At 34.8% G+C, this 24,837-nt stretch overlaps 3 protein-coding genes across 4 annotated transcripts in view; all 3 read right to left on the bottom strand.

The window, feature by feature from the left end:
• SPoCk (secretory pathway calcium atpase) overlaps nt 1–9,800 on the bottom strand; it is a 68,867-nt gene extending 59,067 nt beyond the window's left edge. The window contains exons 1-2 of one of the 2 annotated variants that reach the window (XM_089633638.1): nt 9,607–9,800; nt 6,190–6,424 (exon numbers count right to left, since the gene is read on the bottom strand). In XM_089633638.1, the coding sequence (XP_089489764.1) occupies nt 6,190–6,400 (211 nt within the window). In that variant the 5' untranslated portion in view covers nt 6,401–6,424; nt 9,607–9,800. Of the gene's footprint in view, nt 1–6,189; nt 6,425–8,051; nt 8,260–9,606 lie in introns of those variants that run through there. The other variant, XM_089633636.1, reaches the window with a different exon arrangement.
• A 1,854-nt stretch (nt 9,801–11,654) lies between these two features.
• On the bottom strand, nt 11,655–19,561 carry LOC149422168 (putative NADH dehydrogenase [ubiquinone] flavoprotein 2, mitochondrial). The gene is made up of 6 exons (XM_089633635.1): nt 19,404–19,561; nt 18,980–19,108; nt 15,848–16,035; nt 14,909–15,116; nt 13,505–13,581; nt 11,655–11,906 (listed from the first exon to the last, which is right to left on the bottom strand). The coding sequence occupies exons 1-6, from the start codon at nt 19,437–19,439 to the stop codon at nt 11,810–11,812; spliced, it is 735 nt and encodes a 244-aa protein (XP_089489761.1). The 5' UTR covers nt 19,440–19,561; the 3' UTR covers nt 11,655–11,809.
• Nucleotides 19,562–23,035: 3,474 nt separating this feature from the next.
• On the bottom strand, nt 23,036–24,214 carry LOC149422167 (cyclic GMP-AMP synthase-like receptor). The gene has a single exon (XM_089633544.1). It carries the CDS (start codon nt 24,212–24,214, stop codon nt 23,036–23,038), a length of 1,179 nt encoding a protein of 392 aa, XP_089489670.1.
• Between the last annotated feature and the right edge of the window lie 623 nt (nt 24,215–24,837).

The following is a 24,837-nucleotide window of genomic DNA, read 5'->3' as shown; positions in this document are numbered from 1 at the left end:
AAATTTTATTTTAATAATATGTGTTACTTCACGAATAAGTCATTTAAAATAATATAAGATATGTTTGCGGTACGTTCCAGAATGGAAGATACTCTCAGTATCTCCCTGGTGTAAGACCACCATTAATAAAAAAATACAAAAATTTACCTTACTGGGCTACGCCATTCTGAGGTCTTTTTTTTGTAAGTAAAGTTTGTTCATTTTTTTAAGTATGTTAAAATATTACTAGAGGAAAATTGGCTCGAACCAACGAAGAGATAAACTGATATAATTGTGATGTGGGCGTGTCTAATTGTGATGTGGGCGTATCTAAGCTAAATTTTTCCTTACTTTTGGCTAAATTCATCACATAGAAATTCTTTATCGAAAAAAAATATCAATTTCATTTGCTTGAACCATTTTATTTGAAATCGGTATAGAACCAGGGCCAGCCCTATGGCCCTAGGCGCAATCGGAGCAGTTCGCTCCGGGCACCGAATTGTCAAGGCGCTGATAATACCTAACAGTCCTAACACATCGCCCTTTTAGATTATTTTTCATAAAAAAAGCGCAACATAAAGTATAGTGATTACCTACTACCTATTGGCAGGCGTCTACTGCTTTTGTTGACAAAGGATGCAAAAAATTTACTAGAGCTTTGTTCAGTAACTCAAATAAACTCAGCAGAAATAATTTTTGATATTGATGAAAAATGACCCTTGACATGTAATAAAATAAATTACAGCCTTCCTGCTGTCACCCTTACGAAAAACAGTTTATGTTTGTGTTATTATTCAGTCAAACGCAAATCACAGCCCTCCTGCTATGTCACCCTTATGAAAAACAGTTTATGTTTGTGTTATTATTCAGTCAAACGCAAATCACAGCCCTACTGCTATGTCACCCTTATGAAAAACAGTTTGTGTTATTATTCAGTCAAACGCAAATCACAGCCCTACTGCTATGTCACCCTTATGAAAAACAGATTATGTTTGTGTCATTCAGTCAAACGCAAATCACACCCCTACTGCTATGTCACCCTTATGAAAAACAGTTTATGTTTGTGTTATTCAGTAGAACACAAAATGAAAAATAAATGTATTGTTAAGTTTCAGAGCAACAACTTATCTGTGATAAGTAATATTGGGCCCTAAAGATAAGGATGGATTAAATTGCTTACCTATTGTAATGATGTACCTAACCTGATGTACACTTGCTTGCTTTTTGCTGACGATCTTAAACTGCTCAAGATGATATGCGACATTCAAGATTGTTTTAAATTACAACTTGATTTAGACGCAATATCTTCATGGGCAGATGAGAATAAACTTTCCTTTAATGTAAAAAAATGTGTCACTATGACGTATACGCATTCCAAAAACCCGATCAAATTTGATTATAAACTAAATGATGAAATATTGGCATCAGTAAAATCCATAAGGGACTTCGGGGTTACATTTGATCCCAAACTTACTTTTTCAGATCATATTATTATTATTATTATATAGTGGGATTGGTATCATCTTGTTATATACTTCTTGGATTTGTGATAAGAATAGGCAAACAATTCTCCAAGCCCGAAGCAATGACATCGATGTTCAACTGCCTTATACAATCTAATTCAGAATACGTTTCTGCTGTCTGGGCCCCATACCAGCAAAAATACATAGAATTATTAGATCAAATTCTAAGATTTCTTTATATGAGAATGCATGGTGAATACCCACGATTCATGCATCACATAGATTTGCTCTCCGAAACGCACTACGAAAGTCTCCAATCTAGGAGAAATGGGACCCTTCAAGTGACAGCTTTTAAAATTATGAATTATTACATTGACAGCCCATACCTCTTGGAATGCTATAAATTGTTTGTACTGAGCAACTACCGTCAGGGTTGACGCCACAACTTGCTCTGTATTCCACACGGAAGAACGGACGTTATGGCCCAGCATAGCATGACAAGAGGTATGGTGCTGCTAAATGATACCTCTAGGTCTCTTGACATTTTCAACATTGGCCTTGAAGATTTCAAAAGCCATTTTAGGCAAGAACTCTAAAATATCGGTTATTGTAAAATATTTCATTTAAAGTTTTGTATATTTTTGTTATTTCATGTGAATTGTAATAGGATTGCATCAATGTGTAATGCACAAAAAAAATCTGTGGTTTACACTGGTATAGAATGGTCTTTCATTAACATTTTACTTCAAAATAACTTTCTCCAACAGTTTGAATGTTCAAACATACAAAGAAAGAATATTCCATTGAGCAGTCCGAAAACCAACACACAGCTGACACTTGACATAAATAAATATGTATATTATTATTTGCACAAGTCGGTGCAAATTGAACTTCAGCACGCAGGTAACCAGTTGTTCATGAATTTGACATAATCATGATACGTACAAGTTTATAATAGAATTATTATTATTATTATTGATACATTACTCTACAGTACTTCACATTTCAATTAAGCAACGTTGGCCTCACTGGGTTGTTCACCCGTGCTGAGGCCCCCATTTTAAAATATACGAATTTATACATTTAAACAAAAAACAACATTAAAATAAAGATAAATTTACACCAAAAATAAAGATTAGAAATCAAAATCCAATTCTCACACCAAAATAAAAACATTAGAAGAGAATGGAAATCGGCACTTACAATGATCTATGTGCTTGTGCGTGCCGCTTGCCTTATACATTTTTTTGTGTTGCGTGTATATGTTTTATTCTCTTATGTTATAGAATTTTGGAAATATTGTGTTTTTTGTTCTTGAATCCATTTTAAAAGATTATTTTAAAAGACCAAATTTATCATAGCATGTATTCCATAACATTATTATTATATTTAATACAGTGAAACTCACTTGAGAAGTTTTCAAGACCGGAACAAAATACTTCTCAAGCGGGAAAACCATAAGGTTGGTGGGATAAATTGGGCCATTTTTCAAAATCAGTCTTCAGGGGACCAAAAAACTCAAATTTCTTAGACTTGAACTTCTTAACACACTTCGGCCGGGAAAGGTAGTTCTACCCGTTCGGTCAATTGATACTTAATGCCAGGAAGGGTAGTTCTGCCTTTTGCGCCGGCCTCATTTCAGTGGCAGAAAAGACAGAATTATTCAATGTTTTTATATGAATATTATATACCAATCTCTTTGTAAAGGTCCTAACTATATGTACATAATTATTGAATCGTAATGCAAGTCTTCTTTTTATATTTATCTTCGTGCCTTTCGTTTACGTCGGTATTTCAACAAAAGGATAGTATATTATTTGTTATTTTAATAATTAAATTTCTGGAATGAGGGTTTTTATGACCGTGAAACCCGATTCGAATCTCTATTTCTGTTCCGCACCCACTCAACTCCTATGTGTAAGCGAGCGAGAGATGTCGGGCGTATTTAAAGAAAGCAGGTATGGGCAAATACCGATACGCGGACCGTAATAAACATATTACAAGGTTAATTGAGTTGCATTTCAAATAATATTCAATTTTAGTTTAGTACTTTTATAGCTTGTGTATGCTGAGTTACTATGTAGAAATTTTGATTAAAATATTTTAATTATTTTCGAAGATAAAGCGATTTAAAACAAATTAAAGAAATTCGCACGGGACCTTTATTTTCGCCCAGAGACAGTGTAGCGCCAGGGCAGAAAATGCCCACCAGAAATGTGTTAAGTATGAACTTCTTAAGTGGGAACTTCTTAAGCGAGTTTCACTGTATTATCATACCATGCATAACAGCATTTTATCCTCAATATCATAATATAATAATATCTACATTTCGTAACAAAATAATGACCGTACTAATACCTCCTAACTCGCATTTTTAATGCCATCTTGTAGCCATTTATTAATAACACCATGTGATAAAGACACATAGTCTTACTGTACTTTTGTACTAAATATTGTTTAAAGAAATACCTACTAAATTCATACACCATATATAAAAACGAGCAATAACCCTTTACTTCTCTATTGTATGGTTATTCGTAACCTGGGAAAATTAGTCTTTTTGAAGAATTTTTTTTGTTATGTAAACTAACTAAATACCCACCACGCCATTTCTCCGTAGGGATAGGCAGAGAGGACGGACTGCCAAATAACTCAGTTTTGGGACACACTTCTTGTCTCATTCACATTCATACTCTTCTATTATTCTGTCTCTTGGCATGGCCCGACTCAAGTATTTGATTCACTCGATCGTGCCATGTCTTCCTCGGGCGTCCCCGACTTCTGCTACCATTCACATTTGCGTCATATATTCTCTTTGTTCATTTGTCTTCTTCGTTTGTTATGTATTTTTTCCAAAATATACATTTATAATACTTTCTGTAGCATATTATCTGTAACAGTATATTTTTAATTTCATATTCACAATATCATAAATTTTTCTTTACGAACACTTTTCACACAATGAAGTGACACCAAGTGTGACACTTGTATTCATATTTACATATTAGCGTATTAATTAATCATTATTATATATGTTTTTATAACTTTTCCTGATAAAAATAGATAAAGTGCAAATGCTACGTTTTGACGTTTTTAAATTGTGGTAAGGAAAATATTATAAATAAAAAATGGGATTAACTACGCATTCGTAAAATAAACTACATGATGTATATAGAGGTTTTAATATTTTATACTTTCAGTTGATTCAATTCAACAGCTTTTACTCTTCCATAACTACGTGGGGTAACTTAATAACCCCACAATTAGAACAGCAGCAATATTATCAATCCCGCAGCCAAGAGGGGGGGGAGTAGGTAGCACCCAAAATTACTATCCTCCTTATATTAGCTTAAATACTCGACATATCATTTTAGTATTTTACGTATCCCTGTGCAAATACATAAGTTACCATTAATAATTGACTGAATAATTGGGATTTCTATAGTTTAAAAGCCCATAAGACAGAAAAATCATGGGGTTGTCGGAAGACCCACTTGGTTACAGACGTTTTGTTTTTCATCTCGGCCTGTCAAGAGTTAAAAAACACATTAGCATAATAGTGGGGTAACTCGAAGACCCCAAAATTGAAAGCACATTTTCTACATGAGCAACACTAGATTACTTTACGTTACACCGTTTCGTACAAAATAAATGTTTCATTGTAGCAAAGGTACACAAGAATTATGTACACATCACCACGATGACCTATCCAAGAGTTAACATGTTGACCAACGTCAATGTATGCATGTTAACTTGAACAATAATTTACACAATGACCTACGAAGGGTAATGTTGATTTTTAACAAGGAGTTGTGTACTTATTTGTTTTCATACACACATAGAATGGATTTCAAAACAGATTGAAACATTTGTATAATGTATTTGCTACAATTCAATACACAGTATGTTAATTTATTGTTATTGAACTTGAAAAGTTGAGTATTGTATTACACTAACAAAGCTAGCTGGTATACTGATATAATATAATGTATTAATTAACTATTTCTCCACAAGGGTAGGCCTCTACCTATGGAATGCAGCATTATTCTGTTTTGATCCACACTCTTTCGTCCATATTCATACAATTCTCATACATACTCGTTGATTATGTTTATATTACGACTCTTAACATGATACATAATATGATTCTTCTGGTTCATAATATGATTCAATTGATCAATTGATCGTGGGACGTAACTGTCTCCATATTTCACCAATAATAATCAAGTTTGAAGTTTTTACTATAATACATTTTAAATGAGTATTGAACCTTCCTATCCAGTAACTGCAGAACATATTATATAGAAGAAACATACATTTTCCCATAGTAATAGGGTAGAAATATACATTTTCCCATAGTAATAGGGTAGAAACATACATTTTCTCATAGTAATAGGGTAGAAAAATCCATTTTCCCACAGTAATAGGGTAGAAACATACATTTTCCCATAGTAATTGGGAAGAAACATACATTTTCCCATAGTAATAGGGTAGAAACATACATTTTCCCATAGTAATTGGGAAGAAACATACATTTTCCCATAGTAATTGGGAAGAAACATACATTTTCCCATAGTAATAGGGTAGAAACATACATTTTCCCATAGTAATAGGGAAGAAACTTACATGTTCCCATAGTAATAGGGAAGAAACATACTTTCCCATAGTAATATGTAGAGAAGAAATATTGGATGTATAATATCCCGTCATTTTTCAGAAGAGCAATATAAAAAATAAATAAACTCACCCAAAAGCAGCAAAATCAGCGGGTTCCTAAACTGCTCCACGTACTTCTTCCACGTTGGTTCTTCCTCCTTCACGGTGAAGTCGTTGTAGCCCATGAGACGCGCGCGAGAGTCCGCCTCGCGCCACGAGAGGCCCGCCCGCGGAGACACGCGCAGCCGGCCCGCCACATCCTCCCAGCCCAGCGCACACGCGTCCGCCGCCACCATGTGCATGTCTTGGCGGTCTGCACTCGAGTGCTGTTAAAGGAAGAAAGAATGAATTAGTAATTATCTTACACTGCCCAGATTTGGTAAAATATGATAATATATTGTGATCAAAAATGGTAAATAAGGTCAAATCTGTATAATATGTAAAATATTCATAATATATATTACAATATAACCCACAATTGAACTGGACTGCAAGATTGCTAGAGCAAAAAACATAAAAGATATAAACAATTTTTTCTTGTTAGGTGCACAATTGCCTCTTCAAGAAGGATCACCATCTAAAAGATTTACTGCTGAAGTAGTTTTTTTTTTTATATAGTGAGCAAATTAACACACTTCAAACAGGGGAAAATAGGGTCCCACCTGAGAGAAAATAGATTCTGTTTAAACAGAATATCTTTGAAAATAATACACATTTTGAATTACATTTTTTACATAGTATTTTTTACATTACCACACTCCAACTGTAAAATTATTGTCTGAAATTAAAGCCTACTTTTGTAATACGACTCCATAAATTGAAGTTGAAGTCAGTGGTCGGCCATTTAGTGATGTTTTATGTGTAAAAAATGGATGTATTTAATTACATTACAAGAAAAAAACGTCCGCATCTCCGGTGCGATAAGTGTATTACCCATTCTACGGGTTTAAAAATAGTTTATTTTTGATAAAATATTCATCCACACAAGACAAAAAGTTGAATGTGGGGAAGACTTGATTTACATTTTTAAATACATATGCATATAGTTGGGACAAGCACAAAGAGATTGATATAAATTATCAGACAGCAATGATTTTCCCGCCGTTTTAGTATTTTACTCCTCATTGTAATTGAACTGACAGTTTTTTTTTAAATAATCTGTGCATATTAAAAATGTTCAACATATCTGGATATTTACCGAATTAACACAAATGTTTTTACCAGAGCTATGCAGCAATTTCAATAAAACTTTTTATTTGATTCACAAAACCCTTAAATATTATGATTATAACAAATAAACACATGTGATGTTAATTGAAAATAAGTGCAGCAATGCAATAACATAATAACATTTTTGCAATTGTTTTTTGCATTAACAATAAAGCCGATATAATTTATTTAAAATGTTTCAGATTCAAAACAATTTCTCTTTGTTTAATTAGCCATTGTGATTCAAATGAGTTAAATACAACAAGTTTGCATCATGTTAAAGTGCATACTCGAAGATTATTAACATATTTGAATAATCTCTGCAGAAATCAACGCGGTAATCACCATTTTGACATAAAATTCAAACTTTTTTCGCGTGCATTCCTGAGCCGGAGCAATAATTACTAAGGAATTTGCGCAATAAAAAATGTCTCTTACATTACCATGGAGTTAAATGGAAAAGGACGTTATTGGAAATCATTTACGCTTAAAGAATTGGGAAAATGAATCGAACTTCATTCAAAACGAAATCTTACTGTACGTGAAAGAAGGATTTATGATTTCCAACAATTGACGTCTTCAGTTTTGCAATATGATTGTCGCGGTATAAACGAGGAAAAAATTATTCATGCTGATTAAACAATCAATTGTTAGTTTACAGATTACAAACACTGAAAACACCGATGGAATGCACTAGAAAATGAAAATAATAACAAAATCGATAATCTGACAATTCATCCTTACCACACTAGCAGTTTCTTGACTGTTCAGAGACAGTTCCTCCGTGTCCGAGCCATTCTCAACATTCTGTATTTTGTCATATTTTCTGTTCGGGCTATTTTTCATGATTTTTGATATCTTATCGAGTGGTTAGAGTGAAATACGCATCTTTTAACAACGCCGACGACCGTCAAAAAACGCAAAAGAAACTGCGGACTACGGAACGACTCGACTCAACAAAAACCGAATGACATATAAATTGCGGAATGAAGTTGGCTCTACTTCAACCAACTTCAAGTCGGCGCTTTTTTTTCACCGATGACAATACTCTTTATAAGCCAATTCACGAAATTAACCCAACCGCCGAAATGTTCTCTATCCCAATATTTTTTATAAATTTTAGATTTATTCTGTAAGGGATTTATTCTGTACCTCCTGTTTATTTTTGGGAGAGAAAAAATCACGTATTTTCTAATAAACTATGACATTAACAACTGTCGATCAATAAGCCTACTAAATACATTTTCAAAAATATTGGAGAGAATACTAAAAAACTTCTCGTATTAGTCCTATTCTACAAAAGATAATTTATTTTTTTTTGGTTTTAGGCATTTCACCCTGAAAAGAGTGCTTTGTATTAAAAGATAATAAAATATTATCGGAAACACACTATGGTTTTAGAGAAAACTTTTACTGGCGATGCCCTATAAACTATTACAGACATGATCACAAAAAGTTTAAGCAGTGGAGAAAAAACATTGGCAATCTTCATAGACCTACAAAAGGCTTTTGATCACAAAAATTGGTATTTCAAATACAACTTTACTAATTAACTAACTATGTTTTATATTCTATACTTTTTAAATTCCACTATATTTCAATATTTTCATATATTTTTTCAAACTATTCTAATGTATTTCACATAAAAAAATATTAATAGTTTATATTTTGTTACATTGATTTCGTAATTTGAATTTATAAATATAATTCTTTATTTATATTATCTTTATATTTTCGTAAACCCTACACTCCTTATTTTTAAATTACATAATTTTATATTTCATACTTTATATATTATTTTAATGTACTGTGTATATAATCAACCACCACAACACGAGCATGTGCCTAGGTTGGTGGTCTAAACATTCCTAATAACTGTAATTACCATTTCACTGAATAAAAAATAATTTTAAAAAATATATATAAATATATATCTGTAAGATTGGAACGAGGGGTAAAATCATTAGTTTTGCAGACGATACAGTAATTGTTTAGAATATTTACCGATTCTTTTAACGACGCATAATTGTTTATTTATAATATTACTTCACATTATGAACCGTATATAATTTATTTTTAACAGGTTTTTTCCGAATGATAAAATTACATATTACAACGAATCATTTTCGAGACGAATGCACTTTCTACTAGAGATTATTCTAATATCACGAATCTGTGACAATATCACGGTGACTGACTGACTGCAAATGAACCGGCACAGATCGTGACAGGCAACATAACATCACAGGTTTGATGAGTTCGATCGTCCGATTTTATATGAGAAAAACAGTTCACTTACTTCAAGAGCAGATCAGCCGTGTGATGGGAACTATCACAGTTAGACAGATACGTTCAGCAGCTGTGGAACAGGTTCAATTCACAGGTCCGCGCGATCTGAGCTTTCCTATTTACATTTTACATCACAAATCCAGGTTCACTCTCAAGTCTCGAAGCGACATATATTCAGTTCACATGTCCACAAAAACAGAACTTCTTTACATCACAGTACACAGATCCTAACATCACGGGTCCATATGTCACAGGTTCGTTCACGAGCCGCAAAACATATGAATAACTAAGGAAATTTCTTTGTAGATCCAAATATCACAAATCTGTTCACGAGCCATGGAACATTTCCGGCAGAGATTCACTGGATCATTCTCTGTTTTTCTACGAACTACTGTCGCTGCCCACTCGGATTATAAATCATTTTTAGAGATAAGGAATTAGGTTAAAGAGCAATTTTAATTGAATTGTCTGTGATGCTGAGAATCACAATTTATTATTTTATCATAACTCAGTGAATAATTTTTTGTGGTAATAATACGACCATAACTGATTTTGTAATTTTTTCACTTCAGTGGGTTAGTTGAATTCTGTTTGTAACTTGTGCCTGTGACTTTACAGGAGCAGGTTCAAAGAAACCCGTTACAAAGGAACAGATTTACATCTCTACTGACGAAAATGTATGATAATATTATTTGAATATTTGATGGATGTGAAGAGTTTTTTGAAGAAAGCAAACATTCCCGGGTTACGAATAACTTGACAATATTTGAAAATCTCCTACTTCCACCACAGTAAGCGAAAAATATTGCTTGTATTGTGATAGAGGACTTAGCCAGCCGAGGAATTGAACACACGACGCCTGGGTGGGACTCAAATGTGATGTCAACTCAGCCACCGAACGGTCAAAGATATGATGCATCTGTTGTATATTTTAGTAAATAGCTGTAAAACTTTAGTTCAAAGATTATTTTTCTCTTATTCCGCTTCACTCTTAATACGCAATATTTCACTTTCAAATAAATGGATTTAGCTTTATTAATTCAAAACATGATTTATTATGTCGGGGGAGACAGAAAAATACGCACTTTTAATTATAATTTCGTTTATTAAGTCACTTACGCGATATGTCAATTAGTATGCGACGCCGTTATAGTCGCAGCCGACGGCGACTATGTTCATATCAAGAGTTGGATTGTATTCATAATATCGTATTAGAATCAAGTCACAAACCAGTCTATACAAACCTAGCGTAGCCCACAAACTACTTGAAAACTGAGATATAACTCTAAAGGGGACGCGAGCAGGCGTTATTAAAGGTTCTCAACATTTATAATAACTTTTAGTAATAATATAACTAAATTCAAGTATTAATTCAAAGTAAACATTCCATATTTACCGTGAAGCGGAATTCGTAACCTTTACCGTTCAAAGTAATGATAATCGTCCAGTTGTGGTAACTTATTATAATATGAAGGAGAAAAAGTTTTCTCCGATGGCCAAATAAGTTTTGGAATCGCTAGTCTACACATTTTGACAAATCTAGTAAAACTTAATATACTCGAGACATGGTGATTTGCTTTTTTATGTGACTACCCCACAGTTGCCTGGAGCCAGTGGGTCTAATACGATTTCCCTAATTTGTGGAATGATGTGAAGCAGAAGGGAGAGGAATTCATAATAAAGTAAACACTAGAAATGCCTTCCATAGATTTGAATGGAAATCAACGTCGCCACTGACAGTACATTTAGGTTCTAGGTTCTATCCCATTTAGCATGCGTTCTGTCTCCCTTACACTTACCCGACATATATTTTGTCACTCTTCCATTTGAATTTCATAATGATGGTGAGACGCAGTTCTACATATACGAAATTTAAGCAAAGAATGGTCAGACTTTTGGAGCAAGAACCACGCCCATATAACATTTCTTGCTTTCTTCTAGATTCTATGGACAGGGAGGAGTTTTTTTTTGTATTTAGGGATTGTTTGGAGGCGTTCTATATTATTATTTATATTCACTCTCGTTACAAAGTTACATAAAAAAACAAAAAAAACATAATCTGTCTAAACATCACAATAATTTATTTATTACTGGTAATATTTACATTCATGGATCGTTTATAAAATAATGCATTAGAGTTTTAGTAACAGGCGCACGGTTATAGAGGGCCAACTACAATGATATTTATCTATGGCTTAAAGTAAGTAAGTTGTCTATTGGAGGGCTGGCTGCAGCTTATACCCCGGGCCGGTAGGTTCCTCGGTAAGCGATGTCAGGTTTCCGAGGGGTTCGGCTGCAAATCTTCCACTCCTGAAAAAATAAATAAATCACTTTTTTTATTTGAAATACATATATATGACTGATTTACAGAAAAAAAAAACATATGGTTCTAAAACTAATTTCAATAAAATATTTTCTATTTAACGTAACTACCCAATTCAATAGAGAAAAACGTAAGAAATAAACAAATTTATATAGCACAATAACAAAAGTATAGATAATGAAATAGTCTAGCAGTTACTAAATTAGATACACAGTAAATGTAAATAAATTTATGAATACGGATGTAGTAAAATAAAAATAATATTATTATATTTCGATTAATAAGTGGGTGAATGGTAAGTACATGTAGTTATTATATTCAGTTGGAATAAAGCAGAGCTGATAATATTGCAAGAGTAGGTACATAATAAATTGCGACAGATTTGATTTTATATGGGAGAGCATTAAAAAATTTTATACGTCGATAAATATAATGGTGTTGAGAAGCACTCATTTTAAATTTAGGGATTTCTAAGTTGACACGTGACCTTGATCGGTTATTTATTTTTGGAAATGTTACTGTAGTATTGAAATGATCTTTGTGAGTTTGTAACAATGAGTTCTTTTTGAATATATTATTTAGACTGAGAACTCTAAAAGAGTTAAATAACTGTGTTGTTGGAAATATAGATGGTTTTCGTAGGATAACTTTTAGAATCAACCTCTGTGCCTTTTCTACAGGTAAGAGGTTAGTTTTGAAAGTCTCCCCCATCCGATTATACCATATTGTAGAATAGATTGGGCAAGAGAGAAATAAATAGTTTTAATCATATTATATGATAGGATGTTTCTCAATCTAATGAATAAGTAAATAAGTTTTATTAGGGGGTATTTCACTATGTCGGGCTAAATATCTGACTAGCTATCCGTTGGCTGGCTTTAAAGATCAGAATAACTTCGTTATTCAACGGCGACCGTTTCACCATTGTTGCCGAGCTTCCGGATAGATAACACTCGAAATAGTCTGGCAACATCGCAAAATGTTTGCAGTTACTCCATCTACTGCCACGGCTGTCATGCGTCACAGTCCGCACACCGCAAAGTGTGTATTTTTTTGGTTTATGTTATGTTGATTATCAGGTCATTTTAGATAGATTCGTGTCGAATTAATGCATTGTTTCTTATTTTGAACACAATCAAATAATTCAGGATGGATCATACAAGCATTCAAATTCATTCAACAAAATTCGACTCACTTCTCAGCTGTCAAACTCGGAATGTTTTGACGCCATCTTTGATTCGAGGAATAGCGCCTAACGTGAAGTTCGAGCACTGATTAGTCAAATCGAACTTTAACCCGAGCGTTAGCGTTATTCAGATATAGTGAAAACGAAAAAATGACTAATCCGCGGATTAGTGCTTAGTCAGAACATAATCAGAGATAGTGAAATACCCCCTTACTGGTGTATTTTGGACTTGTTCGTTCCATTTTAAGTGTCTATCTACTATGATACCCAGATACTTTATACTATTTTTGCATGTTATTGGTAAACAATTTGCATTGTCGCATTCTTTTTTATTTTCAAACATTCACATCAAATAAAATAAAATTTGAACACCACAATATTAAGCGGAGAAAAATTTACCTCGGTCCAGCTTTAGGCTTAGTTCCCGCTTTCAGACTCTGAATAATTTCTTTAATATCTTCGGGTTTAAGATCCTCCTGAAAATTATAAAAATACATTAGAATTTTAATAAATACTTCAATAATTGTCTTTCTTTAACTCCTTAAGCTTTGGAAGGACATTACTAGCCACAAACATCATATATTCCACAAAGCGCTTCTGAAGGACAGATCTGACCGGGGAATCCAAACGTAATAAAAGTTTTTTTTTTCTATAATGCGGAGAAAGTAAATTAAAAGTTAAAAAAATATTTCCATAAGCATAAAAATGAAGTGACATTTCTTTTACTAATTCTATGTTTCTGAAATGGTATTTCTTTTTACGACAACTTCATCAAGAAATATATCATCGGCGTAAGTCCAATACTGCAGAAGAACAATTTATAAAAATGTTCAGCAAGTAAGAAAAACTATCTAGGGATATACGCCTCTTGTACTGTGGATGGTTCATTAGCAGTATTGACTCTAATCAGGTACAAGCTGTCTATTGGTCAATTTCAAAGTCTGAAAGCACCAATCAACGCTCCTTGTGCTGTTTAACTAAAAGCTACAAAAAACATATTTTGAAATTATTGGCTCATACGCGGTATTGATTTTACATGGACGATATAGCAGATTTAAAATAACTCAGAAGCATCTGACATTTGGTGAAATTTCACCATGTCGTCTCTTAAAAATATTTTAAACCCTGAAGGGTTAAAAAAAGTAATAATATAACGAGTTCTCCTCCAACAAAGAAATTTCATGTTTTTTTACAAATGTATCGTATTAAATAGAGCATGCTGAGGACAGAAGTTTTAGAATTTTCTAAGTGTTAATTATTTGCGGCTAGCCAAAAGGTAGGCTAGACATCACGGTACATGCGCGGCGGTAAGTACTACAGCACTGCCATTTGAATTATGATTGGTGCTGAATCATGTTTTTGTTTGTGTGACATGATAAGTTCACTTTGAAAGCTCTTAACTTCATCATTTTTGATATCGAAAAACTAATTTTACTGTCGTTAATAAATCTTTAAATACATTTTCATTGAAAAAAATTAGGAGACAACCTAATTATGTGATACAATAAATTTTCAGGAGACCCTATGGAAGAATAATCCACATGGTTAAAAGCGGACTTTGTTCTTTCTCAATCAATTAATCAGGGCTTCTTCAAATCCTTAATTCCCTTCCTTAATGCATCAGCATCCTTGAAGTGATTTTCACAAAAATAGAGCTGCGCAAATTTTCCAAATATGTAGGTACTATTATTGTCAAAACGTCGACCAACCGGGTGGTGATATAGTTCCCCCTGATCGCATGCATTACAGACTCTTGCATGACGTAAAATTTTTATTCCTTTTTAAGTTATAGACAGAACTCACAAAGTAATCATCATTGACTTGGATCATGGGCGCGTTGACGCAGGCGCCCAGGCACTCCACTTCGGACAGGGTGAACTGTCCGCAGGGGCTGTTCTGTCCGACCTCACACTGCAGCGTGTCCTTCAAGCACTCCAGGATCTCGTCAGAGCCGCGCAGCCAGCACGGGGTAGTGGTGCAGATCTGGACGTGGAATTTACCTATCGGCTTCCTGTCAACACAAGAAATACAACTTTTATTAACATATCTGGGTTACGAATACTTCTGTTTGCATGGCGGAGTCAAAACCCTCAAACAGCGACCTCTAATATCATGGAATTTGCACAGCTTTTTCTATCAGCAACTTCTAATATGAACTATTTTCATCCTGTAAAGTCATTTAAATAATGAGAAGACATTGAGATGAAAGTGGACTGTATAAGTGATAGGTACTACCCACCTTCTCATTCCCCTCCCCACAAACTTCAGTCTCACAACGTACTCCAATTGAGGAAGCCATAATTCCACCGGCTCATTATTGGGAGCAGTCGAGACTCTTGTGCGTTATTCACAACACAGATCGAGCACAACAGGCGACAAACATGAATGCTGTCCTTGTTCTGCCGATACTTCAATGGAAGATGCTCTGACATCATTGATCATTCCTTTGGCACCGGTGCGTAGTCAGGAAACACACGAAAAGCGCTCAATATCTGTACATGGTTGATATTTGACGTGATGGGTTGTTACTATATCTCGTTCTTGAGTTCAACAGCTCGGCTGTCAAACGATTTGCCGGTCCCTGTGTTTCCTCTCTCCTACAACATGGGTATCTTCAAGACCCGTGATCACTCCTTACTCTCCTCAAAAAGAGCACCTCCATATGGCATATGAAAGATGGAGTTAATATTAAAAAAAAAAATTTCAAATATATTATTAGTGTTACATTTAGGATGTCCTGACCTGATGAACATGGTGTAGAAGGTGGCCACCTCGTAGACCCTCATCTTGGGCAGGTCGAGGATCTCGGCCACCTTGTGCATGGCGGATATGGGCAGCCAGCCGTGCTGTCGCTGGGCCAGGTCTAGCAGCGGGATCATGGCTGCGCGCTTGTGGCCCTCTGGGTAGATATCCAGGATAGCCTGGACCCTCTGGAGTAGACAGACAAAATAAGACATTATTTTACATCTTGAATAATTGACGATCTCCGTGGTTGAGTGGTTACGATCCAACGTCGACGAATCCGGAGTTTGCGGGTTAAAATCCCACTTTATTTGATTAATTTGTGTTATTTCACAATTTATTAATTTAAAATTATATATGTAGTTTATTTGTGCAAGTTCCAGAGTAGTAGATACTTTATGTATTGCCTAGGTGAAAGAACACCATTCAGAATTGAAACGTTGCTTGAAATGGCTTTAGCCGGGTCTGGTGACCAGATCTGAACAGCTACATACTTCCCCTCTTCTTCACCTCATTCTCCCAACCCAATGCCTTCAGCCTCACAACATACTCTAATTGGGGATTCCATAGTCTCACTGACTTCAGACGGTTGGGAGCAGTTGGGACCCTTATGCGATATTCACATAAAAAAAAAATTTAAATCAATTTTTTTTTTTTCAATTTTACGTGAATATTGCTGAATAATCCCAACTTCCCGGAGTCAGCATGACAATAGCATCCCCAGTGTTGTGAGGCTGAAACGAAAAAAACTTCTGTAAGTAAGCATTTTTTTTTAAATAATCCTTTTAAATAAACATAATCATGGCGGATCTATGAAATATAGTCTGAAGAGCTCAGAGGTTTAGAGCAGTTGCCCAGTTAACGTAAGTTCCCGTAATTGAAAAACCCAACTAACTAACCATCACATAGGTTATCCGCAAGAGTAAAAAAAGATGGTCACAACACAACACTATTAGCACTTATTCCTTGCTTCATCCACAGATCGTCTCCTGCAATATTCTACAGCCAACACAATGCCACTGACACTGCCAAAATAATGCCACATCTTCCCGGGGAACCCCTGACCTCTTCAAGAGAATTTAAAGTTAGGCATTATGTCATCTAAGTAGATTTAGTCAATGAGATTACAAAACATATAGATACGTTGTAAAGATCTCAAAGTAGCAAGCAAAAAATACGGTAATTGCCGTCTTCTAAGTTTAGTGTTAAACTGTAATAGTTTGTGTGCTGTATAATAATAATAATAATAATAATAATTGGATAATTTGTAGAGCGCCGTTTTTGTGAAAAATCACCTCGTATCTCTGACAAAATGGCTTAACCCTTAGATGATATAAAAAATTTGAGTCCATTTTTTTTAAATTTTATAACACCCACATTCAAACTTAAATTCTTTAGTGGTATTTTTTTTAAAGTTCGTTTTCATGGTTAAATAAATTCTCCAAGTTTGAATATTTTTTAGCCTGCCAAAACAATCCGAACGGTAAGAAGCGGGATGGTGCGTGACATCATCCGTGCGCTGAACGTCCTGTGGTTAGTGCATTTTGTATGGAAATTTTTTAAATTCTTTCAGATAGAGATTTTATGACAGTTGGATGTTAGAGGAAATCATTGCCACAAAAAACCTCATTTCTGTGCAACTATTAAGGTAAGAATCTAATTTTTTTATTTAAATAAGATGTTATTTTATGTTTATTTCGTGAAATATATAGAAATTCGTAAATTACCACTTGTGAGTTGAGTTTTTCATACATTAATTCAAGCGTACCACAACTCCGCTAGAGAAACTGAACCTAAATTTAATTTTTGTGTTACTGTATTTTTCCAATATAAATTTATATTGGTTTTCTTTCAGATGGAAAGATTGAGTGATATTGAAATAAATTCATATCTTATAGATTTGCCATCTGATCCCGAATTTTGTTAACGAAAAAGTTGACGAGTTGAGTAAAGATTAACTAAATCCAAAAGTCTACGGTTTATTCATTCGTAAAATGATACATTACAATAGAATCCTTTGCCGCTAATCTCACCAGGGAATTCTTGCGTCGAGATGAGCAGTTTTACAATTATGTTTAATAGAATAAGTAGAGTATAGAATACATAGATGGATTGGGGATCGAATATAGGGTTTCTACGGTGATTTATATAAAAGTTTTACCCCGATATAAACATGTGCCGAAAGAAAAACGTTTGGCCACGGCAGAACATTTGCCAGTAAGAGTCATTTTTTGCAAATGTGCCAACTGCAGTACCCACGTACTTGTAAAGTTGGATTATGTCTTTCGTGAATTGAATAAAATTAAATATATTTTAATTATTTTTCGTTATTTATTTACATCCAATTGAACCTAAATAATAATAAATAAAAACAATAATAAAAAAAGTCAAAAGTTCCTCAAGGGGTTAAAAAAACCTCCAAAATGCGTCGTGTGTGATGTGAAAGTGGTTCCCTTACACGAAAAATACTAGTAATGCCGTTGCGTGTGATGTGAAAGTGGTTCCATTACACAACCAACAATAGTAAAAGCCAAGGAATAATATTTCATTTGTAAATTAAATATAATTATTTTGATTGTTTCCTAAAGATTTTAAGCGCCATTAGAGAAAGTGAGATAGCGAGCGTAGAAACACATAAGTATACCAAGGACAACCTACTGACAGCGTGTCGTCTCATACAGTCTTCCGTATTCGTCTTAGTGTAAGCGAGTAAGCATATTGTTATCACACCCATGATGTAGAATGTAATATTCAACTCAACTTTGAACGTAAACGCTGCCTGGTCCTATATCTATTTCGTTTATTACACACATAATATTTGAATGTCTATCTTTGTCATAATATGAATGAGCGTTTGAATTAAGAATTAACTGGAAATGTGTGTGTTTGCGACTAGCCACATTTTGTGATTGGATTTAGCCCTATTTAACAATAAGAATATGATCATTCTTAATTCTAGTATTGCTTTCAAGGAGATGTTCAGAGAGAACTTGAAAAAATAATAAAAATATCATAATTATTATATTCTGTATATTGTCAGTTTCAATCTCAGTTTTGAACACAAATAAAAGAGTTAAGTTTATGGCAAGGAGTTTGTTCAAAAGAAAATCCAAGATGGAAGGATGGGTTTACCTTATTATTTTCATTTGTGAAAATGAATGGAGTATCGGCATTGTCTTCAGGAGAGTCTCGGTGGACAAACAAGCTGTCGTGGTGGCGAGTTACTGAGGTTTGGAAGCTCCTGATGGCCGTAGAGCGCAGCTGAAATTATAAGCAAAGTTAAATATTATTGAGTACATTTCAACAGTTTTGTAAATCAATCGAAACAGCACAAATATGTGACTGTTTTTTCAAAAAATGATCTTTCTGGATTTTGCAACTAATATCTACAGGCATTTGATTAAATTTATTTGTAAAAATGTGAATTTTCACAAAAACTAAGTAGTAGTTGACAAGCCAATAGAGTAAGGTTAGGTTATATAATAATGTTTTGAGCTGGTATAATATGACGGAGGGTGAATTGAAATTGCTCTAAATATAAAATAAATTGCCTTACCAGAGCCTGTGCTCCATTTTTGATACTCGAAAGCATATTTCCGAGATTTTAAATTTCCAGCTGTCAAAAATTGAAAATCTCTTTATTTTTAGGTGTTGCTATTGCCAAAAAGTTTCCTATAATTATTTATCGAATATTATTCTACGACATGTCTTAATTCTAAAATATCTATGATAACTGACATTTCGTCAATTACCCCATTCAGACAGAGCTATTTTAGTTGAACGACAAAAATTGAACAATATATTTTTCAGACGTTTCAAGTTAACTCGAACCGATATTGTTAATCAAGATGGCATCAAGTGAAGTTATCGCTACGTGCGTCCCTATGATTTCGGACCTTTTACGGAATGAACTTTAGAATATGAAAAAGCGCAAAAAATGTAGTATGTGGGCTGGAAAATGGATTATAAGAAGAAACGAATTGGGTGCTTCTATTTATTAAGGGAGATGGCGTTAGAAGATACCGAAGGCTATCGCAATCATTTGCGAGTTTCGGGGGAACAATTTGATTTACTGTTGTCTAAGATTCAAGAAAAAATCCAAAAACAGGACACATTTATACGAGCGGCTGTCCCGGCAAAAACTAAGTTACAAATTACGCTAAGATACCTGGCAACGGGGATTCTTTTTCAAGTCTGGCTTATATGCACAGTGTTCCAAAAACACGATATCGTTGTTTATAAAAGAAGTGTTCGATGCAATTATATTTGTTATGAAGGTAAAACAATAATTATTTTTTTAAATATTCAGAGACGTGTTATTTAATAATAATAACTACTAATAACGACACGACAATTCTTCGCGGTGACCAAAATGCAACGAATAATGTTACCTTGTCATTTGGCCCGGATTAGCAGGAATGGGGTCATGGGGGGCGAAGTGGGGGAAGGCTATTCAATTAAACCTCGAAATTGGCAACCGTGCTGCTCTTCTAGAAGTCAAACAAGGATAAGGCGCAGCCGACCAACTACCGGCCCATCGGCCTACTCTCTACTCTGAGTAAGGTATTTGAACATATTATACTCAAAAAGCTTGTCCCACACCTCGATAATAACAAGAATTTGCCAGAAGAGCAATTTGACTTCAGAAAGAGGCACTCCATGACCCACCAATTCACTAGAGTAGCGGAGCTCATAGCAATAAAATTCAACGAATACCGCTCCACAGCCGCAGCGCTCCGACTTATAGAAGGCATTCAACGCCGTATGGATAGATGGGCTTGTTGTTCAAGAATACCTAAAGAATAGATCCTTCAGAGTCTTCATCAGAAGCGTGCTATCGTCAATTCGTGAGATTCCAAAAGGCGTGCCACAACGAAGTCTGCTGGGACCTATTCTCTTCATCATATTAACACATGACATCCCCCGAGACGAGAGATGAAACCTATCTATATACGCAGATGACGTCAAATTTTACGTTTCCTCGCTTCACGCAAACATGACTGCAATATACATACAGAGGGCTCTCGATGTGCTTGTAGAGTTTCTCCAAAAGTATCGCCTCAAGCTTAACGACGCTAAAACCGAAGTCATCATGTACACGAGGAAACGAACAAAAACACCAGACTTTAACATCGAAATGGGAGGACACAAAGATGAAGTCCGTCTACGTGGGCCTGACTATGGAATCGCGACTAAATTCGAAATCTCACCGAGCCAAGATGTAATCAACAATTCAAATGACAATAAAAACCAAACTCCTTACCTGCTACTCGTTTATCCACCCGTACTGTCCTATGCTATTCCTGTATGGAGTAACATATCACACTCAGATCATATGAGACTACAGACACTTCAAAATTACTGCATAAAATGTACGTACAACACGAGATTCTGAAATAATTTGAAAAAAACTACACGACTGAGAACAAATACCTACTTTGTACGAATACAAACATTACAAACATAGACCGACTGAAAGTTTTCACAAATCTCTCAGGGCCCGTTCCCACTTCCGTTTTCAAATCGGAAGCGGGTCCCGTTTTAAAATCGGATGCCCTATGGCCCTGTTCACACCTCCGTTTTAAAAATGGATCCGTTTAAAAATCAATTTAAAAAAAATAATTGTCGATTCAACCAAAACATTTCATTTGCTCATTCTTCAGTAGACGATCGTGCGCAATGGACGACGATGAATCTCTTGTTGTCATGTGGTACTTATTAAAAAGAAGGAAAAGTGAAAAGAAAATTTTGGGTTCACCCAATCATAGCTGTAGATTTTCCGTAGGAACTTTCCAAGTGTTAATTGGTGAGTTGAGAAGTGATGAACTAAAGTTCTTTAATTATTTTAGAATGTCTATCACTTCCTTTAACCATCTACTGGAACGAGTTTCAGAGAGCTTAACATTTCAAAATACAAAATTGAGAGAATGCATTTGTCCTGAAGAAAGGCTATCGATTTTAAAACGGACGCGCTGCGCTGGCGATCCATCCGACAAAAAAATGCCGGAACCGTTTTAAAATCGTGTCGGACAAGTGTAAACAGCTCCATACAGCCGCTAGGGCATCCGATTTTAAAACGGGACCAGCCTCCGTTTTTTAAACGGAAGTGGGAACGGGCCCTGTAGACATCGTAAAAATCAACTCATTCAAGAAATCGGACAATATAATTCCCCTAGCGACCTTACTTTCGGATATACTCACAAACTACCAGTAGCAGTAGGTATTTTCTAATCTCCCGACTTCCATCAAAATATAAAAAGCTTATATAATATTAATTTATATGTTTGTTTATTCTATATTTTCACATAGGTATATATTAACATAAAAACAGAAATACACACCCACACACCTCACTTTTTTTAATGAAGGACATCATATACTGATGTTACTGAATATCGTTTTTGTTTCAAGTTGACAGACGGCTAACATACGAGTCTAATAATGGGGTTTACTCGACGCTCACATATTAATTATTTCTGATGAACGTATTACTAAAATGTCAAACGTTTCTAGAGGAACCCTACGGGTGTAAGTTATTTATACTTAATTAAGATTAATAAAAAACAGGACCTTAGGGAATTCGTAATTTTGACAACCTACCAATTTTCATTTTCGCGGCATGGCATCACCTCATATTCCAATCGAAAAATAGTTTTTACTGGCGTCATGGAAAAAATAGTCAGTAACGCCCGAGGAAAACTTAACGCATTATCTATGCACTGGTATGAGATCGAATAAAAGTTGTTATGATTGTGATAAAGTAGTTTTTTAATAGTAACAATTAGAGGTGGGTCCTGTGAGTACTTTTCGTTACTGGGTACAACGAGTACAGGTACAAAGAAATACCGGTGACAAAATACTCAAAAGTATTTAATACCGACCTGAGGATTCATTAAGAATAAGTAATTTCTAAACTGTACTCACATAAATTCTACCCGCGTATTCCATCTACGTAAACTTGATTCGCCCAATAATTATTCGAAATCCATGGTGGGGGGGGGTTGTTAGAGAACTTCTGTGAAATATTATACTAATATTAATATTGATGTAATCGTATTGTACTAAAACGCGTTGCTAAATTTCCAATGTGAAACTAGCCTAAGATTGATTTGATTGTGTGATTATCAACAGATTAACGAGTTAAAAATGTTAGCCCCGTCTGCTTCAATATCTAATTGATGACACCCTTCAACGTCTCTCGTATCTGCCCCACGCCCATAGTCCTGCCAAGATAACTCCCGTTGCAGCAGCAGCTATGGCAATGCCATTCACTATGTTAGGTTGATCGTTCCTCTCCAATTGGTTTTGTGATGCGTTTCTGGTGTAATTTGAGGATTCTTCATCTTCCTGCTCTCTATATCTTAGTGAAGAGTTCTGGCTCCATGGACGTAATGACTGGTTGTTGGGATATCCTTCACCCTCCTCAGAGTCAAGATTCATATGGTCGAACTTGCCAGTTACATCTTCACAAGTAACCGTGTTTAAACCGTATAAAAGTATATTAGTGATGATTTCTGGATATTTGGGGTAATATTCATCAATTGCTTCTAAGCAATTATCAATTTTCCTCAAGTAGTCGTTAAGTACTGTAGGTTTAACATGTTCCAACAAGTTGAGTTGACTGTACCAAAAATAGGGGATTTCCTTTTTTTCTACAAAATCACGAAGTTTCTTGAGCATATGCATGAACAGGAAACTCAGCCTTTTATTCCAGAAGTCTGGAGGCTGTTGATTTGCTTCCCATATGAACACGGTTGTTATATAGTAGCTCTTGAGTTTGGGCATGTCATGCTTATCTCTCAGTTGCTTCATGAATCTGAGGGTACTTTTCAAATTGTTTGTCCCATGCAATATTTCCTTTTCTTGCTCAAGGAAAACGACCCGCCAGTGCCGATTATCCTCTTCGCCCGAAACTCGTTTAGCAATTAAGAACCATTCTTTGGATTTGTACTTTGTAACCACTTTCTGTTTGCAAATTGGAGGCCATATGGGATGTTGGAAGTAGAAATTAGGCACCAGGTCTACTTTAAACTCAACGGCTTCGTCAAAGCAGCTCTTTACATTTAGACGAATTGCTGGATTGGATTTTTGAAATGTGAGATGATATTCATTGTACCCACATTTGAGGATGTTCTTGTCAGGTCCGTTCAACGTTTTTTGAATCACGCTTTCGAACCAATTGCGGAATTTATTTTGTAGTATGAAATTCTTACCGTCCAACCATTTTTCTATACATTTATATTTTTCTTCATAATTTTGTTTTTTCTTGAGGACTTCGACTCCACTTGTCTTGAGTTGAACGTACGCGGCGTGCTGGCTGTTCTTAATTTCCACATTCAGCTCTTTGGGTAATTTCATGCAGATCATCATATCAAAGTCGGAATTACCAATTTTAGTACCGTTGCCATGACTTCCTGAAAATTTATGTAACTCAAATAATGTGAAAAATGGTTGTTCAATCCTTATTTTCTTCTTAAATTCATAAAAAACCTCATAAAATGCCCACAGATGTTTCTCTTTTATATCATCACTGAGGTTAATTTTGGGACTGATTACTTTCAAAGGTTCGTCAAAAAGCCTGTATTTATTTTCATCCATTATTGGTTCCAATTTTTTTTTTCACTTTCAAACGCACATATAAAACACAAATATTCAACTCCAACTCTCTACTACACTGTGACTGTGATCTGCAACTTAACGGGACAGAAAAGGAAGCACAATGACAGAACGAGAACGTCAGAACTATAAATAAACCATTCACTTAGAAGCGATAACACAGAACAGAGCACATAGATAAAAGATAAACGGGATCCCCCAATAAGATCGAGGAAGAAATAAATACTGTGAGTGGTTTATTTATGTAAATACTAATAATCTCTACTGATTACTTTGAGCTAATCACTCTATTTATCAATTATGTATTTAATTTCACATGTTTATCTGTAAAGGACGTAATAAAATAACATGGCAAAATGGTGGCTTGTGCTATG

This window comes from Hesperophylax consimilis, chromosome 7, assembly GCF_061612785.1.
Source record: "Hesperophylax consimilis isolate HC1 chromosome 7, BYU_Hcon_1.0, whole genome shotgun sequence".
NCBI lineage: Eukaryota > Metazoa > Arthropoda > Insecta > Trichoptera > Limnephilidae > Hesperophylax > Hesperophylax consimilis.
This window is presented reverse-complemented; position numbering and strand designations above follow the sequence as displayed.

What these genes read in the sequence shown, in the direction of transcription:
- LOC149422168 (XM_089633635.1), bottom strand. Translation starts at nt 19,439, where the DNA reads ATGCTTTCGAGTATCAAAAATGGAGCACAGGCTCTG. An exon ending in AAAATGGAGCACAGGCTCTG is followed by an intron (nt 19,109 to 19,403) that starts GTAAGGCAATTT and finishes TTATAATTTCAG; the next exon opens with CTGCGCTCTACGGCCATCAG. An exon ending in TTCTACACCATGTTCATCAG is followed by an intron (nt 15,117 to 15,847) that starts GTCAGGACATCC and finishes TTGTGTTGACAG; the next exon opens with GAAGCCGATAGGTAAATTCC.
- LOC149422167 (XM_089633544.1), bottom strand. Translation starts at nt 24,214, where the DNA reads ATGATCTGCATGAAATTACCCAAAGAGCTGAATGTGGAAATTAAGAAC.